General features: G+C 37.9%; 1 protein-coding gene across 16 annotated transcripts in view; it reads left to right on the top strand.

Moving 5' to 3' along the window:
* POSTN (periostin) overlaps positions 1–9,174 on the top strand; it is a 106,753-nt gene extending 97,579 nt beyond the window's left edge. For 4 of the 16 annotated variants that reach the window (XM_069640500.1, XM_069640505.1, XM_069640502.1 and 1 more), the window contains 3 exons: positions 181–258; positions 6,822–6,866; positions 8,147–9,174. In XM_069640500.1, the coding sequence (XP_069496601.1) occupies positions 181–258; positions 6,822–6,866; positions 8,147–8,241 (218 nt within the window). In that variant the 3' untranslated portion in view covers positions 8,242–9,174. The remainder of the gene's footprint in view (positions 1–180; positions 259–6,821; positions 6,867–8,146) is intronic. The other 12 variants (XM_069640501.1, XM_069640508.1, XM_069640506.1 and 9 more) reach the window with 3 other exon arrangements.
* The last annotated feature ends 7,107 nt before the right edge of the window (positions 9,175–16,281 follow it).

A 16,281-nucleotide genomic window follows, 5' to 3' on the forward strand; every position in this document is an offset into this window, starting at 1 on the left:
TGTGTACAGACCTGTGGGTTGGTAAACAAATAGGAATAGCTTCCGAGTGGCATCAAGAAAGAAGTGGGGTTAAATCACATTATGCAAGTAGAACATCCACACCATTTAATGAATGCCGATGTCTTATGTTCATTGCATTGATAACAAAACAATTGATGCTATGCACATGTATTCTATCAGAAGTTACCAAGGTCACAAAGTTTGAAGGTGATATTCACTCACTTGATGAAGAAGAACTCAAACGGCTTCTCCAGGGAGGTTAGTGAGTGCGCTGGAACAACTAACCTCATACATTATAACAGGTTCTGGTGGTGGATACCTCAATTCTAAGTTGCTCTTTTCTGTTTTAAAGACTGAAATTGAAATCTAACATTATTGGCGACTTACACATTTGTTGAGTATGGGAAAATGAAACTCAATTATCAGTTAAAAATTGATAAATACAATTATTGACAGAACATTAAAAAATACATATAGAAAATTACTGATTCGTTTGCATCATTTCAGTTTTTAAAACAAAACCGGCTTAACAGAAATATTGGTGAGCAATGAATATTCATTCCAAACGTTACGTGTTTTCAAACACTATTTGCCAATTAATAACCTTTCCAAAAACATGAATATAACTAAACCAATTTATGAATTTGAATGTTGCAACAATCATGAAATGAATATTCATTCCTACAATGAAATTTAATAAGTAAGGCATGTTGAACAGATGTTTTTTTTTTCTTTCTGATAACTTTGATCAACGGATTGATTAACAAGTGTCTTCAATAAATACAATGTTTGAATGCATCTATTAAACATTCTAACATCATACTCAATCTGTATAACCTTTTCTTGAGAATAATTTTTTTAAAATGTATCATTCCTCCTCTGTCTTATACTCCAAATGATTATCTGTTAATATGATGCCACAAGAAAAGGTATTGCATTTCATTGATGTACCATAACATTGAAAATATGCCTGGAAATGTGTTGTTTTGACTAGCATAATTATGACTGTTCATAAGTAATACATAAGTATTTGCTTGAATAGAATAATAACTCCTGATGAACCAAAGAAGATTGGATATGAGCTATAGTTCAGAGGTTCCAAAGGATTTACTGTGGAATGCATTGAGGAATATAACCATTCAGTAAGGTGTTACGGAGGTTAGGGTCTGTCTTGAGTGACCTGAACTAGAACAATTTGCAATGACTTTAAGGTATTTCTCTGGTTTAGGGATGTATCCAAATACAGTGTTGGTGGTCTGCTTTGAATAGAACATGCTAAGAAATGATCTCTAACTAAAGTTTATGTTTCATTTTTGACATGAGAACAGGAAAGTGATCTCATTATATGTCTAGTACCATCAACTATTCTAATTGTAGACAATTCTGTAAGATGTAAACATACATTTAAGAGAGACACCCTCATACCTATCCAGAAAATAATGAATCACTAATGCATTAAGAAATTGACATTTTCTCATACATTCCTAATGCTGTTAGCCTTGGTCTCCTATCAAAGATGAGATTTAAAGTGGACACGAGGGACATGGACTGAAAGCAGAACTGTAGTTGCTTTTGATTTATACATCCTTTCATATAACTTCACCCCTTTACTTACTGTACATTTCAGTCATCTAAAATCCATGTTTTAGCAGCTCTTGTTACAACATTGATGTTCCTTACTGTGAGAAACCATATCATGACAAAACTGGTGCCGCAAAATATTCCTTAAATGATTATTTTCAGAGCTATAAAGGAGCAAACTACAGTAATTCAAAATCGAATGGTAATAGGAAAGGTTGTCATTATTAGTTCCATTTTATTTGAAAATAAGTTAACTCAGTGATGTAAATATATGACATCATGTAATAATTATACTCTTTACAATTTTAGCATACTATTATATGATGATAACTTCAGAATTAAATGGAATCACAAAACAGTTATCTTTGCTTCTAGTGCATATCCCTGAGCATCTTAATTTTTGTTAAATAGCACCAAAAAAACTTTTTTCATTTTAATGTTAGCCACTTTTGCTGGGATGATGATTTTTGCATCTGTGACAGCTTTCTTTTTACCTGTAATTCCTTGCTTTTATCCTTTGTGAACCCAGTGTTGGTCCTACGCGCTATTAATTTCTGCCCTATTTTAGAGCATGTAATCCACCTGAAAATATTTCCTTTCTTCCTCCATATATATAACCTGGCCATTTTGTAGGATTCCAGTCAATGATGTGGCCCCATAAAACATTGACATATTATTGTTAGCATTTCAATGCCACAGTCAATATCTACAACAAAATTCAAGTCATGTATTTTGAACCACCTTTAAATTTGACTTTCTTGTTTGAGATGTTAGTGGCATCCTCAATGGGCATCATCATTCTACTTCTTTACAGTTATGATCTTTGAATACATTTGTCTGAACTGGGTTTTTCTTTGCTTTCTGTGAACCCTTTGCTTTCTGTGAACCCCACTGGCCTGTGGCCTCACATTTCTAATAAATATTCTTACTGACTACCTGTTTCCAACTCCAATTACCATTTTGGGAACAATTGATGGCTACTGATGCAGGGTATGAAATCCCTCAACCTGTATAATAATGTCACATTTTAAATATTGATTGATGCCATATTCATTCCACTACTAACAGCTGTGATATCACAATAGAATGGTACACTACTTATTGGCATTAGAATTATTATAATCTGAATTAATCCTGTCCCATTTGGATCTTGTGAACTTCCGTCTAGCCCCGTATCCAGAACTGAGTACATAACTCGCTGAGCTACATCCGGACACATTTTCAATAAATATAAATAAATAAACACATAATTGACAACAACTCCAACCATCTTGTTAATCTTTAATATGTATTGCTATCAATTGACTGACTGAAAGACAATAAAACAATTCTCATGTGCACATACTCATCCAAAGGAAACATACAGGCTGAACACTGTCAGTCCTATATTCTTAGTGTGTACTCATCAGTTGTTAAAAGAATGGTTGCTCCTAAAACTTGCCCAAAGCATCTACTAATATGCACCTTTGAAAACTCAAAAATAATGTGTAATGTTGTTTCATCACACTAGTCTTTAAAGCAAACTCTTTCTAACAATGACTACCCGATGATAAGGGCTGACAGCTAGTGCCAGCTAGTGTCACCACAACAACATGATCAGTGTGCAGTAAGAAGTGTAGTCTGTGAAATTGTAATTCCTATTATCATAATAATGGGAGCAAATATGTATTTAATGTTAATGCATCAATGATGCCCTTTTGTTTGGTAGAAACTGACATTTACCACTTCTATTTAACCCTTTCTTGCAAGATGTTCTCACACTAGGGTATTGTTGTTACTTGCCATTGCAATTTATTTTCTGACTCTGGTATCACAAAGATGATAGACAGGGCTGCATTTCTCCTGATGCCTTCAATTTCTACTTCTATGATTTTGTTTTCAAATCATCACTTTTGTTATGCATCTCTATACTTTGCCCCTTCTTCTAGTTTCCCCATAATTACGTTTCTATGGCTAATGTTCATGTTATATTCTCCTTTAAAAATATGTTCATTAAAATTCTTGGAGCAGCCGCCTATTGAGCCATATTATGCAATTGTTTTGAACTCAAAAGTTTCATATGACTATTCATCAGTAGTCAATCAGTTATCCATGATTTTAATCTCTCTTTAACTGGTAGGTGTCTACTGACTTTCTAAAGTTATCCTCCGAGCACAAATGGCCTTCTGCCTTGGCCAAGAGGCTCTAGTTCCAGAGTTGTATTATGTTGTTTCAAAATCTTTAAGCAAAGTGCCATTCACTTTCAAAAACCTGATCTTTTCCCCTTACAATGCCATTAAATCTTCACTTGATTTTGTTTTGCACCGAATTTGCAGGCTTCCTGCAATCACATTATGATTTTGGACACAGTTCCATTATGACTTCACTAAGATTATTTGCCATTTCTTTGGCCCCTTATTTACTCTTGTGATTTCCGTTAGGCATGTATGTTAAACCAAATGTTCTGTCACTGGACTTCAGTAATTTACATGCAATGATATCAACAGCTCTGAAACAATTTGTGATAACTTGTTTCCTTTTGATAATATTCCATTGTTATAATTGCACAAGTACTTTGAAGCAATAATGGAATGCTTCTTATTTAGGAATTAGCACACCATGTAGCTACATAAGAACTATCCCGATCTTCAATACTACAACCATGCACTGTTACCTCTATTTTCTACAAAAGTAACAGACACATCAAACTGTTAAGAGGGGAAAGTATGTGGGTGTGTCAGTGGGAATGTATCTAAAAACATACTATACATCTGTTGTTCATTTTCTTATATTAAATAGTATACATTTCATTGTATCAAATGCGAAATGTATTCACACACTTGTAATGAGTGGTTCTGGCATTTGCAGTAATAATTTCACTTTTGTAAATAAAGTCGCTGGCAAGCAGTACTTTGGAATCACTTAAATCGAATGCTTCAAATAAGTTGGAAGGTGATGCTCTTTTGCTGCTCGCAGTTGTACAGTATCTGTATTCAATGTTTAGTGTAAAGCTGACTTGCTTTGTATTGAAATGTTACTCCAATTTAAAAGAAATATAGAATTGTTAAATTGAGGATGACTCCACCATCTAAAATAGTCAACATGCATTACATATTAATAGTTTACCTCTTGTACCTGCAATAGCACTATCTATTATTCATTCTATTCAATATTTGTTAATACAATCGATTAGTTAAATCATTTTCAAAACACGCTTTTGGAAAAAAAACATTGACACTAATATGTTTGCTAGACAATCTCAAAAGCTAAAGCTGATATGACTGCATAATTGTCAGTTAAAGGCTGACATGTCATAATTTTAAGATTGATGATATAAGTTTTTCAAAAACTGTTTTCCATGTAGAAATGATGTTGCTTGTAAATATCTCCCAATGCAATGCACACTTATTAAAGTAGTTACATGCCTAATGGAAGGTCATTCATTACCTTTTGTCTTTAGCTACCCTACATTGCTTTGCACATAAGAGTTGCTAAATTATCTTGGTTTACCTTGTCAGATTGCTATTTCTTTATTACTTTATTTTGTGTAGTTATTGAGGGCAGACTTAGCTTCAAGAGAAATCACAGTACCGTTCATATGAATGTAATAGGATTAAAAGTTACGGGGAAAGGTTACAACAGGGCTGTTTTACATTACATTTAGATAGCAGGAACAGTAATAACAGGTGAGGTGGCATTGGCTGGGGCTGGCTGGGATGGGGTGTTATTGTCTGTGAAGAAAGTGCTACTTGAAAAGGGGAGTCTTGAGCACCTGTTTGAATTTCATTATGGTGGGTGTCAGTCTAATGTTGATACAGCCTGGGGAAGTAGCTCAGGAAAGCTCTACTCTGGTCAGATACTGGCTTCTTGTGGAGCATTGACCACCAGCGATGGTGGCCTTGTTTGTCAGGTAGGAAGGAACATGCAAGGTGACAGCTTTGTAAATGATGCAGCTGGTCTTGAAGCCAATGTATGCTTGAGGGGCAAATAATGTACTTCAACAAGTGTGGGTAAAATGTAAGATTTGCAAAGGCCTTTGATCAGGCACACTCCAGAGTACAAGATGCTTATTATTGGTGCCAGGGTGGAGGAGGATAGGCCACTGAGCAGTGCATTTCCAATATCCAGGTGAGAAAGCATGTGGGCATTTACCATGAATCAAATTGTTTTGTCTGGAAGAAAGGGCATCATTTTCCTCAAGAGAATTGGTTGGTTAAACTCTGTCTGAATTGTCCTTATTGCATTTGTTTACATTTAGAGATACCTGTCAGTGTGAAATCCCAGGGACTTGTCACATGGTGTGAGCCATGGATTGACAATATCTATGTTCAAGGTGGATGGCCATTGGTGTATCTGGCCGTGTTTGGTGTTATTGGGGAGGAGGAGGGGAGGAATTCTGTTTTGGTGCGGTTCCGTTTGCGGTATGCACTGGACATACAGGTCTGTATCGGGGTAAGGCAGGCCTTGAGGTGCCAGATGTCTTTGATGGAAGATATTTTGAGTTAGAGTTGAGTATCATATGTGTATTGATGAATGTGGATGTTATGGCTAGCAAAGATGGGTCCCACAGGCTCCATTGTATAGGGTGAAGGTCAAGGATGAGAAGATGGATTTTATTGGGATTCCAAAGGTAACACGTTTTTGCAGTGATATGGAGTTATGCATCTGGACAATCTGTTGTTCTTTGTATGAGGTGAAACACTGGTGATCAGTCCCTCAAGTCCCCATGAAGTTGTGGGGTATGACAATGAGGGTTTGATTACCCACTAAGTAGAATGCTTTTGATAGTCCAAAAAGTACCAGGAGTGTTCATCACTAAGGATGCAGAGAGAATTGTCTACCGTGTGTATGATGGCAGGCCTTAATCTGCATCTGTGTCCAAAGCCAAATTTGCAGGTCAGCAAGAGGTTGTTATTGTCGATGTGTGCTTGATGTTGACTGCGTACAGCTCTTTCAAGGATTTGCTTAGTAAAGGAAGGTGTATGATGAGGTTATAGTTGATAAAATCATTGGCATTCAGTGTTTTCTTTTTCTTTTCGGAACAGAGGTAGTAGCCCAGTTTTAAGCATCACTGATGCATTTGCAAAGAAGGTTTTGTGTTCCAACACACTTTTCGCCACACAGGGATGTATTTATCATTTCCAAAGATGCGCATCCGTCATAATTCCAGATCATAAGACTAAGGACCACGGGCACAACATAGAACTATAAATCCCAATAAAAGTAAACAACTGCTAATAATTCCTATTTTATTGTTCTAGATGGACAAGCCAGGAGTGTACAAACCAGCAGCAGAAGGATACAAGGTATAGGATGCTTTAAATATATATATGTATATATACTTACATGTATACATATATATATTTATATGTGTGGACCCATGAACACACATACATACATTTATATCTCAGTGAAGAGCTCAATGTGCTGCCTTATCAAGATAGAATTCAGAAATTCAATAATAGTCACCTTCTCTCTTGCATACTCATTTAGTAGTCTAATTGTGCCGTGCCTGACTACCTAGTTACTTCCCTCTTCTTGCTTTCTTCTCACACTTTTAAGATTTCTTTTGAATGCATTTGTCCAACAGTTTCTACAGTGAATATAAATGTTTGCTAGAAGATACAGTGCTCAAAAAATATGTTCCTTATTCTTTTACATTTCCAAAGGAGTTCAGGATGCTGCTTGGTTTGCAAAAATCTACTCAACCCAAAGCCGATACACAGATCTGAAATGTCATAGAAAACCTTCAGCAACAGATTAGCACAAATTAATAGCCACCATTTTCTAACGTTTAAACACATCATCAATTGGTTTTACCAAGAATCAAAGGGAAGCTGGCAGTATTCACATTTCGACGAGCTACCATTTTTCAGCTTGAATCATTCAACATCATGAGCAATGATCCCAGAAAAATTACACATCTAAATTGTCACTAAAAAGATTTATGAAAGCAAACAATTTTGTATTACACTCAAATGGTGAAACACATCCTATAATAATGCCATGATGAATTGTGTTATATACAGTATTCAGTTCGGTCTAATACACCAAGGAACTGTAATTTTCCTTTCACTTATTGTTAATATCCTTATTGTATGCACATGTTACAAAAATACACAACCTATAAAACATGCATACCAGTTAGTCTTTCTCTTTTTCTCTTTCTCCCATCCTACCCCTCTATCTCACTTTGTATTTTGTATTTTGTCACCCAGTCTTATTCATTAATATGAACATCCTGCTTGCATTTTAAAATCTGACATGAATGTCAACTTAGTGCAATGCAATAATTAGTAAATTATCTACAATTGGTCAATAACACCACTCACACATTTCATTTAATGTGAAGTTTCAACATATTGGAAATAATTGAATCATACACACTTCTCTTGTATGTTTTGTTATTGTAACTGGGTAGATTATGTGTGTGTCAAAACCATTGAATTTGAAATATGAACCCCCTGCTACTTGAAGTACTGTCATAACTTTAGGTATTAGGTTCTGTTAGTGAGTCAATTAGGAAAAAAGATGTATTGTGCAGTTTGAAGTGTACTTACACAAAATACAATGCTGTTTATTTCAGGTCCAGTATTAAGAAGGAGAGTAAGAAAAACCCGCCATCCCGCAAGACCCATCCAAAGACAAATTGCAGCAAAACCGGAAAAACTTGGACACTGAAGAAATATTAAGCTCTAAATGAAACTTTTTTGTGAACGATTTTAAAGACCTGGATCTTGAGCCATAAGAAAATAGACAATGTCAATGTTTCAATTGGAAATGTCACTTGATTGTCCATAAGAACAATACATACAGTACAATGGAGGTCTAGAAGTAGGCAACTGTTTTTTATGGTTTAGGGAAGTGCTGCTTCAGGACTAAAGGGTGAAATGCAAGGTGCACAAATGTAGCACTTTCAATCTAATGAAGTATGATTTGCATTTCTGAAAATAGGACATTGTCATCGATATGGTGCTAATTGCATCAGCAACTATCATCACTGAGATAAAACGAATGGTGTACAACATTTCTGAAAGGGTTTACCTTAAATGATACATTTAACAGTACCATTTGGTGCTGTAATTGATTTCCAATTTTCAAGGAAAACTCCCAAACATCTATGTGACTTCATGGCAATTTATAAGCTGTTTACAAAGCGTGGTTAATGCAAAGATTCCAGTTTATACAAAAGGAAAGCACACCTTATCACTTTTTGAAGCTTAAGCCATTGGATTGTTAGTACTTAGGTGGCTAACAATGCATGCAAGCAGTTACGTCTGCAAGAAACTCAAATGTAAACAAAATAATTGGTGCTCAGTATGAAACGTTTATATAAAAAGCTTTGCTACTTTTTGGTATTGTCTAACATGGGTTTGTTTGTAAATTATGACTTTTTTAATTCATGTTTTGTATTCATAAATTGATAAAATCGTATGCTTTTCTGCACTTGATTTTATCTCAAATGTTGCAATGCAACTGTCTGGAATAAAAAATACATTAGTCACATCACCTGGCCTTATGTTTGAGGTCGGAAGGCTAACAAAGTGACCACAAATTGTGCCTTTTTTACCTCTGTTTTGGAAACAAATATTCAATAAAACATTTGAAAGAGTATACTTGTTTTCTCTTTATTGTATCTGCATAATTAAATCATATATTTATTTTCACATTTTTATAGAAACCAATGATAAGTGCTCACATTGTAAATAGCTGCTTACAAACAATTTAAATAAGACTTGTTACATACGATTTAACTTTACAGATATTGCTGCGTCATAGAACACATTAAAGGAAGACCATTAAGCAATTCAACTAACAAGCATGTAAGAAATGCAAATAATAATAAAGTAGCTTTGACAATAAAATTCAGTCTAGCAAAAACCTTTCTCCTAAAACCCTGAAACATAATAACATGCTTGTGCTTCATTAACTGTTTACCAGTTCTTATTTTTCAACCAGTTGAACTAACCATACATAGAGAAGTTTCATGTTTTTCGAAACTAACTTAAGTGTGACCACTCCAGTATCAAATCTTCATTCCTGCAAAATGAACATCAAAAAGTATTATTCCATAATATGTTATGCAAATGTTGATCTAGTTATTCAACCCACTGTTCCCTTTTGCCTCATATATAGGGCTGAGCTGACAATTATGAAATACCTTCCCAAACCTAATTTCCTCAAAGATTACACAGACCACATTGCCATGTTAGTGTACTCAGCTGACAAGCTGCTAGCCATTTGATAATTTAAACATATGGTTCTGACCGCGTAGGTAGCATGTTCAGGTTTGAATTCACCCAGCATACTTGAGGCCTTTATACTACTTAGGCCACAATCTAAATGTCATGCCTACCTTCAAGATCTCAGATGTAGTTTCACCCCTACGTTCCTGGATGGATCACCATCTATTCGTAGGACCTGAAAGAAATGTAACGGTAGAAGCACTTTCTCATCATTTCACCAACACATTGCTGGAGAATTTAGCTTCCTCTGTCCCTCATACCAACGTATCTTCCCTCCACAGGTCAATATTGACCTGTTGTGCTTGCAAAAACTTACTTCTAAAATGAAAGCAAGAAGCAATACATGATTTGCTAGACACCTTGGCGCACTAAAAATGAAAGGCAGGTAAATTAAGTTAACATGGAAAAATGTCCATTCCTCCCCAAAACCTTTTGAGTTGCTCTGCTTAACCCACTCGAACGGTTATCATTGAACTATTTTGTGAAAAACAACTGTGTATTTCCATTTATAAAATGAAAAAGCCTAAAGTAAATCAGCACACATATTTCTCATTTCAAATTACAGCTTACTAAAGAGAGCAAAGAGATTTCTGCACTCAAACAATCAAAAAAGTGGCCAATGACATGGCATCCTAAGTCAATGAAAAAAATGCAAACATAAAAGAGAATATTCCCTCACAGTTCAATTGCAAATACTAGTGTTTAACATCAAGATTTCCAGCTGTAAGTGATTTCAATCTGGAGCACATCCAAAACTCGCCCAGCGTGTAGTGCGCAATGCAACCCTGATTTATTTTTATCTATAAATTCAATATTCTAAATGATATACCACTCATTTCACACCCTTCTCCTGATACCTCCCCCCCTGCCCCAGTAACACTGAACCAGGAATAAGGCAAGTAACTATTTATTTATGTATTTAGAATTTAAATCACAATATATTTTAATTAGGTAACAACAATCACCAATGGGTGACAGAACACTGAATAATATCTTGAATGCACTAGGAATCAAGTAATGAGCACAAAAACAAATGCAGCAAAGAAAAGAATACATTTGGCTTGGTTTGGAACAGATAACACTACGGTTAGGGGTCCCCCCTGCAACACCCCTCAACCCACCAATATACAATATAAATAGTTGTGAGTAGAGAGTAGGTTCTCAGGAATAACACAGGTGAAACAGAATATCACTCTCACCTTCCCCTTTCAACACAAGAGAAAAACGGAATTGAATGTGGTCAAAAATGCTTAAATTATTATACAGTTATACGGGAGCCGCTTTGAACAGATGCAAGCAAACAAAAGCAATGATTTAATCAATAGGAAACAATAGGAATCTCAAAGTCAAAGTGGGAAATAATTTAAAGCTGTTCACATGTGTAAACTTTTCAAAATGTCAATTTGCGGCAAACTTTTCCTTATGCGATTTTGGATATAACGGGTCGATCACCCTGTTTCGCACTGTGGAAATTCTAGATTGGGTTCTGTGTGGATTCTAGAGATAGCTAAGGATGTTAGGTATCAGTGAGAGGTGAAATTCTGTTTCTATCTTTAAAACTGAAGGAGTTATAGAGGTTTTCATGAGAGGCGGTTTTTCGAAATAGGCGCGAAAATGGAAACAACATTTTGGGTTTAAAAATGACAGATGAGTTTTCTTATGCTATATTAAGGACTACAAAAAAGAGAATGCCACACAGGAATCAGTTATTCACGGCTAATCATAACTGTTCATGGGTGATACTCTAGTTTCCGTTTGGTTTGGGAATTACTTTTCTTAATCAAATCAATAAGGAGTTATGGTTTAGTAACACAGATGAGAGAAATGTCAGAGCAAGAATAGTTCTAACAATACTATGGTTCTGAATTAAAGATGGGATGGGATTGAGATTGGGATCATACAATGCAAATATATTATGGGTCACTGTTCTTCCTATTCATACTTACAGTCCTTTGTAATTAAAGTGGACCGTCAGTTCTGGTCATTGGATTGGGCAGGTCTACCAGCAAACAGGCACCTCTGGAGGGATTTGGATCAGCGGCGCAGTTCTGGCCAAGTTTGGACTGCACCTCAGACTGGATTCGGAAGGGCCACTTCTGGTTATTGGACACGGTAGATATCCAGATGCAAGCTTTCAGCGGGCAAGCCTAATGGTAGCCAGCCAAGCTGAATTAAAATGTAGTCCCTTCAAGTTTGGGATTTTTGCAATGGGGTCAGGCTAGCAATAATTTTGCAATGCTAGAATCTGGATCTTTAAAAGACTTCTGTAGTCAGCTACAAGTTGAAAAGTTCTGCAATAAGGTGCTGCACAGACATCTGGATGGGTTCTGGAAACAGTGTGTCCTGGAAGCAGTGTGTTCTGGAAGCCGAGTTATTATGTGTAGTGCCCTTCCTATATTTCTCCATTACAAATTTTATGGCATGGGCAGAACTTCAAAACACCCTCCCGCCCCCCATGTCTGTGAGTGGCTACAGGCGTGCACTTTGTTTTGGTTGGCAGCCTAAACAGAGCTGGCATCTAATGACAGGATTTAGGAACTCCCACCTGGATTTGTACCCAAAACATACTTTTGCATAAATGTAAATGCCTACCATTATGTACCCTCATAAAATTAGACACATATTTTTCACATTTGATTGTCTACATTTACATTCAATTTCAATCTTTGTGAGAGCTGTATTTGGCATTCTATGGATTTTTATCATTTTTACCCATAACACTTTGGATTAATCATTTCTAATTCGATACACCTCTGGGTGCTGATCAGTGGATCGTGTACATACATTTTTAAGCTTGCAACATTAATAGTTTTGCCACAGTCAGTGTTTTAGTGTATCTTTGGTTCCTTATGTAGTAAGAACTCCTACCACATCTTCAACTGTCTAGCATGAGTTCAGATGTATAAGTTTGTATGTTTCACTTGTCTACTTTTTTTGGCTGTCATGTTAAATGTCATAAGGTTCTGAGGCCAAAACAAGTAATATCCATTCAAAATCCAGTCCAGGTTTTTTTTCTTACTTCCAAAGTGAGCAGATGGCCAGTCCTTTGAAGTTCACTGAGAAACCTCCCCCACATCCTGCTCCTCCTTACAGAGGCCAATTCAGCACATCCTTTGTTCTTTGGTAAGCCAGCAGACGAATGTCTAATGCAGCCCCATTGAGCGGCTTGCTCGGATTATGCATGAACCATTAACATCCATTAGCCTTCCTGTTCTCAAGGGAGTGTCATACGGAGATGTCAGTGTTCGCAGGCCAGGCACTATCAGATCAGAATTCACATGTGGATTGGCCCCATACTGGGCTCTTGGTCATTAAATTATTTTCATTTCAAATATAAAATATAAGCACAGTGTATGAAGGATGTACACATTTTAAAAGAATTAGCCCTTCACCAACATGCTTGAAATAGTGGATTTTGCAATTTTTCAGGACAAAGAAAATACATTTAAGCCGAGTTTTGCAGCCAATATCTTTAGACAGCTGTCAGGCTGTGATGCCTGGATTCCTCTGACTGCCTGGAGGATGCATGATTCCAGCACACTTTCCTATCAATAATTCACTGGGGAAAATAACACAGATTAGCGCCAAAACAGCACTTTGAAGATTGCCACTGATTAGGAAACTGTATTTAGGGGCATTTTCGGATTTTAGCCAGTCTGTGGGCTTCTTTCCAGTGACAGATGACAGTTGACAACAGTGATGACAGATGTCAGCAGTGATTCCTGCTTTTACACCACTTTGCCGGTGTATGTGGCAGGGTTTGCAGCTCTTTTGGTGGGTTATGAACTCTGCACAATTTTATTCTTGGCAATTTCCTTTCCCCATTGGCAAAGGGGTGCAGTGTGGTGCAGTGGCATGGATAAAAGTATTCCACACCACATAACACCAAGTCGTTCCCTGTTCAATAAAACTTATTAAGGAACAATGGCTAACTTTGCACGGCCTTATGAAACTATGCTATTGTTTTTTTAATCAGCCTTGATCCCCTTCTCTTAAAGAGGCTACTGACTCTCCCTAATACAAATGAATGCTGTCATAATAGACATGCCTATCCTTAGACCTGTTTCCTCTTTGTCACTTATAGCCAAGTTAATTGAACATTTGCCCACAATACTAATCCAGACATTTTGCAAATCCAACCACATCCTCCATAACAGACTGAATTAATTCTGTTCACCCCAAAACACTGATACAACCATTTACAAAGTTCAGCCTCCCTTTCCACCTGCATGGTAATGACTGTCAGTATATGATAGCCAGTAAGATAGCTCAGCGGGGTGAGCGCTCACTGCTGCGATCTGAGCGTGATTTGCAAGTCGTAGGTTTGAATCCTGGCAAGGCCATCTCAGCCTTTCATCCTTCCGAGGTCGATAAATGAGTACCAATTTCAGTTGGATGATATTGTATGTAAATATGTACTCTGTAAAGCACTTTGGATAAAGGTGCTATATAAACTCCACATCATTATCATTATGATTGATCACAGTATGCTCATATCAACCAAAACAAACTGACAAACTGAGTTGCAATGACTTAGATCAGGATGACTGACAACATACTTTCTCTTAATATATCCAAAACAGCTACCGTACTGGTTGGCGCCACATTTATTAGTAGACTCACATTCCCATGGACACCCTTATTAGGCTTCAATCCCAGTTGACATAGTCAGCACGTAGTGTAGGGGTGCAGAAGCAGGAGACTGACACACTGTAGCATAGTGATTGCTCTAGACTTTCATTAGGCATGAAAATAAAGAGAAAACCTACATTTCCCTATCTCTAAGAGGAGGTTCAATGCCTCAATTTAAATACTAATGAGGTGGTCAGAATGTCGTTGTAACTTAAAGAGTCCACCGCCCTGTGTCAAAAAGTCCTTGGGCCTCATTACGACCCTGGCGTTCAGGGTTTAACGGCGCCGTAAAAGGTGTCGGCGCCGTTAAACCCTTAACGCCTGATTACGAGGTCCCTTTGTGGGACCTGACCTTAAGGGCTGGTTTTTCCAGCCGTTAAAGTAGGGACCCGCAAAGGGACTTTGGTGCTAATAACGGTACCGCAATTTGCGGTACTGTTATTAGCGCCTTCCCCATTCCCATTGAGCCCTATGGGGCAAAAATGGGAATGGGGAAGGGCAATGGCAGCATGGGGAATTACCGCCCCACCAACCTCGGAATGGGGTGGTAATTCCCCATTCCGCCATGGCGGACACCGGCATGGACCATGGTGCTAATAGCACCATGGTCCTCCGCCTGGGTCGTAATGAGGCCCCCTATCTCTGTCCCTTCCACTTATAACATAACTAAATGTTGTGGCAATGCTCTTGGTCGAGGAGAATGTCTCCCTTCTCCCGGCCAGGGTATCACAGTTACTTGTCATGATTTGCCTTGCAAGTTCTTTACCAGGAGGATGACTCCCTTCCCGTGGTCCCACTTCTTCACAAATAAAGCACAGCCAATCCTAAAATACTCTGTATCAGAAGGTTTTCAGTTTTTTCACTCCAGGGGGAATGACTCCATTTCCCTGGATCAAATGTTCCTAGCACAATACTTGCTCTGTTCAGGGGTAATGACTCCCATCCCCTGGCCTTTTGGTTTGGTATCTGACTTTCACTGTTTCACAAACAACAACATAGGGCAGGGGTTTTGCTAGGTCTGGAAAAGATCCGGCCCTATGCTAATTTTGGGACTGTCGGAACTGGGGGCTTGCTAGCCTTTTTGGTTGCAACCCCTGAGCTTCTATCTGGGGCTACAACCAAAAGACCCAGCGCTATAGTCCCCTCTCTCCCCCTAGCTATACCTCTGTCATAAGGAATGACTACCATCCCCTGGCTGAAGTTACTGTGGTCAGCTTTCTCAATTGACTGACTAACTTCTCTTGACTGTGGCTTTTCTTTATCCTGGAGAATGGCTCCCTTCCCCAGGCTTCTCTGCCATTTTTTTGCAGATGTAGCTGTAGCCGGGGAATGACTCCCTAGTCCTGGTATATTCGTTTAACAGTCAACATCACGCTCAACGGTACCCAGGGGGAATTACTTCCTTCCCAGGTCTTTACTTGCAGCTAGCTTGGGGGAATGAGTCCCATGCCCAGGTTTTTCCAGCTTGTGCTGGCTTTTCAAATTATCAGGAAAATAGCTCCAGAATTGCTCCATTCTCCTGATGTCTTGCTCACAGTTCACTGTACCCAATAGTAATGGCTCCCATCTTTTACACTTGTAACATCCCATTTGGGTTTCAGATCTTCTTTGGTTTTACCCACCTGGTTCCCTTCCCTGCCAGGTAATGCCAAGAATATGACTTGTGTCTTTCTCAGAGTAAGGGTCCCGGACCCGTACCTCTTATTCATTCCTTTCAGGGGACATATGCTTGCCCCTCCTGAACCAGATGTTATCCCATGGTAGCCAAGACCCTTTTGATCCCCCTCCTGTAGCATCTCTCTCATACCTTCTGTGATATTCCTGCAGAGCTCCAGTCTTTCCC

This window comes from Ambystoma mexicanum, chromosome 7q (assembly GCF_040938575.1).
Source record: "Ambystoma mexicanum isolate Mex_15411 chromosome 7q, UKY_AmexF1_1, whole genome shotgun sequence".
In the NCBI taxonomy this organism is placed as follows: domain Eukaryota; kingdom Metazoa; phylum Chordata; class Amphibia; order Caudata; family Ambystomatidae; genus Ambystoma; species Ambystoma mexicanum.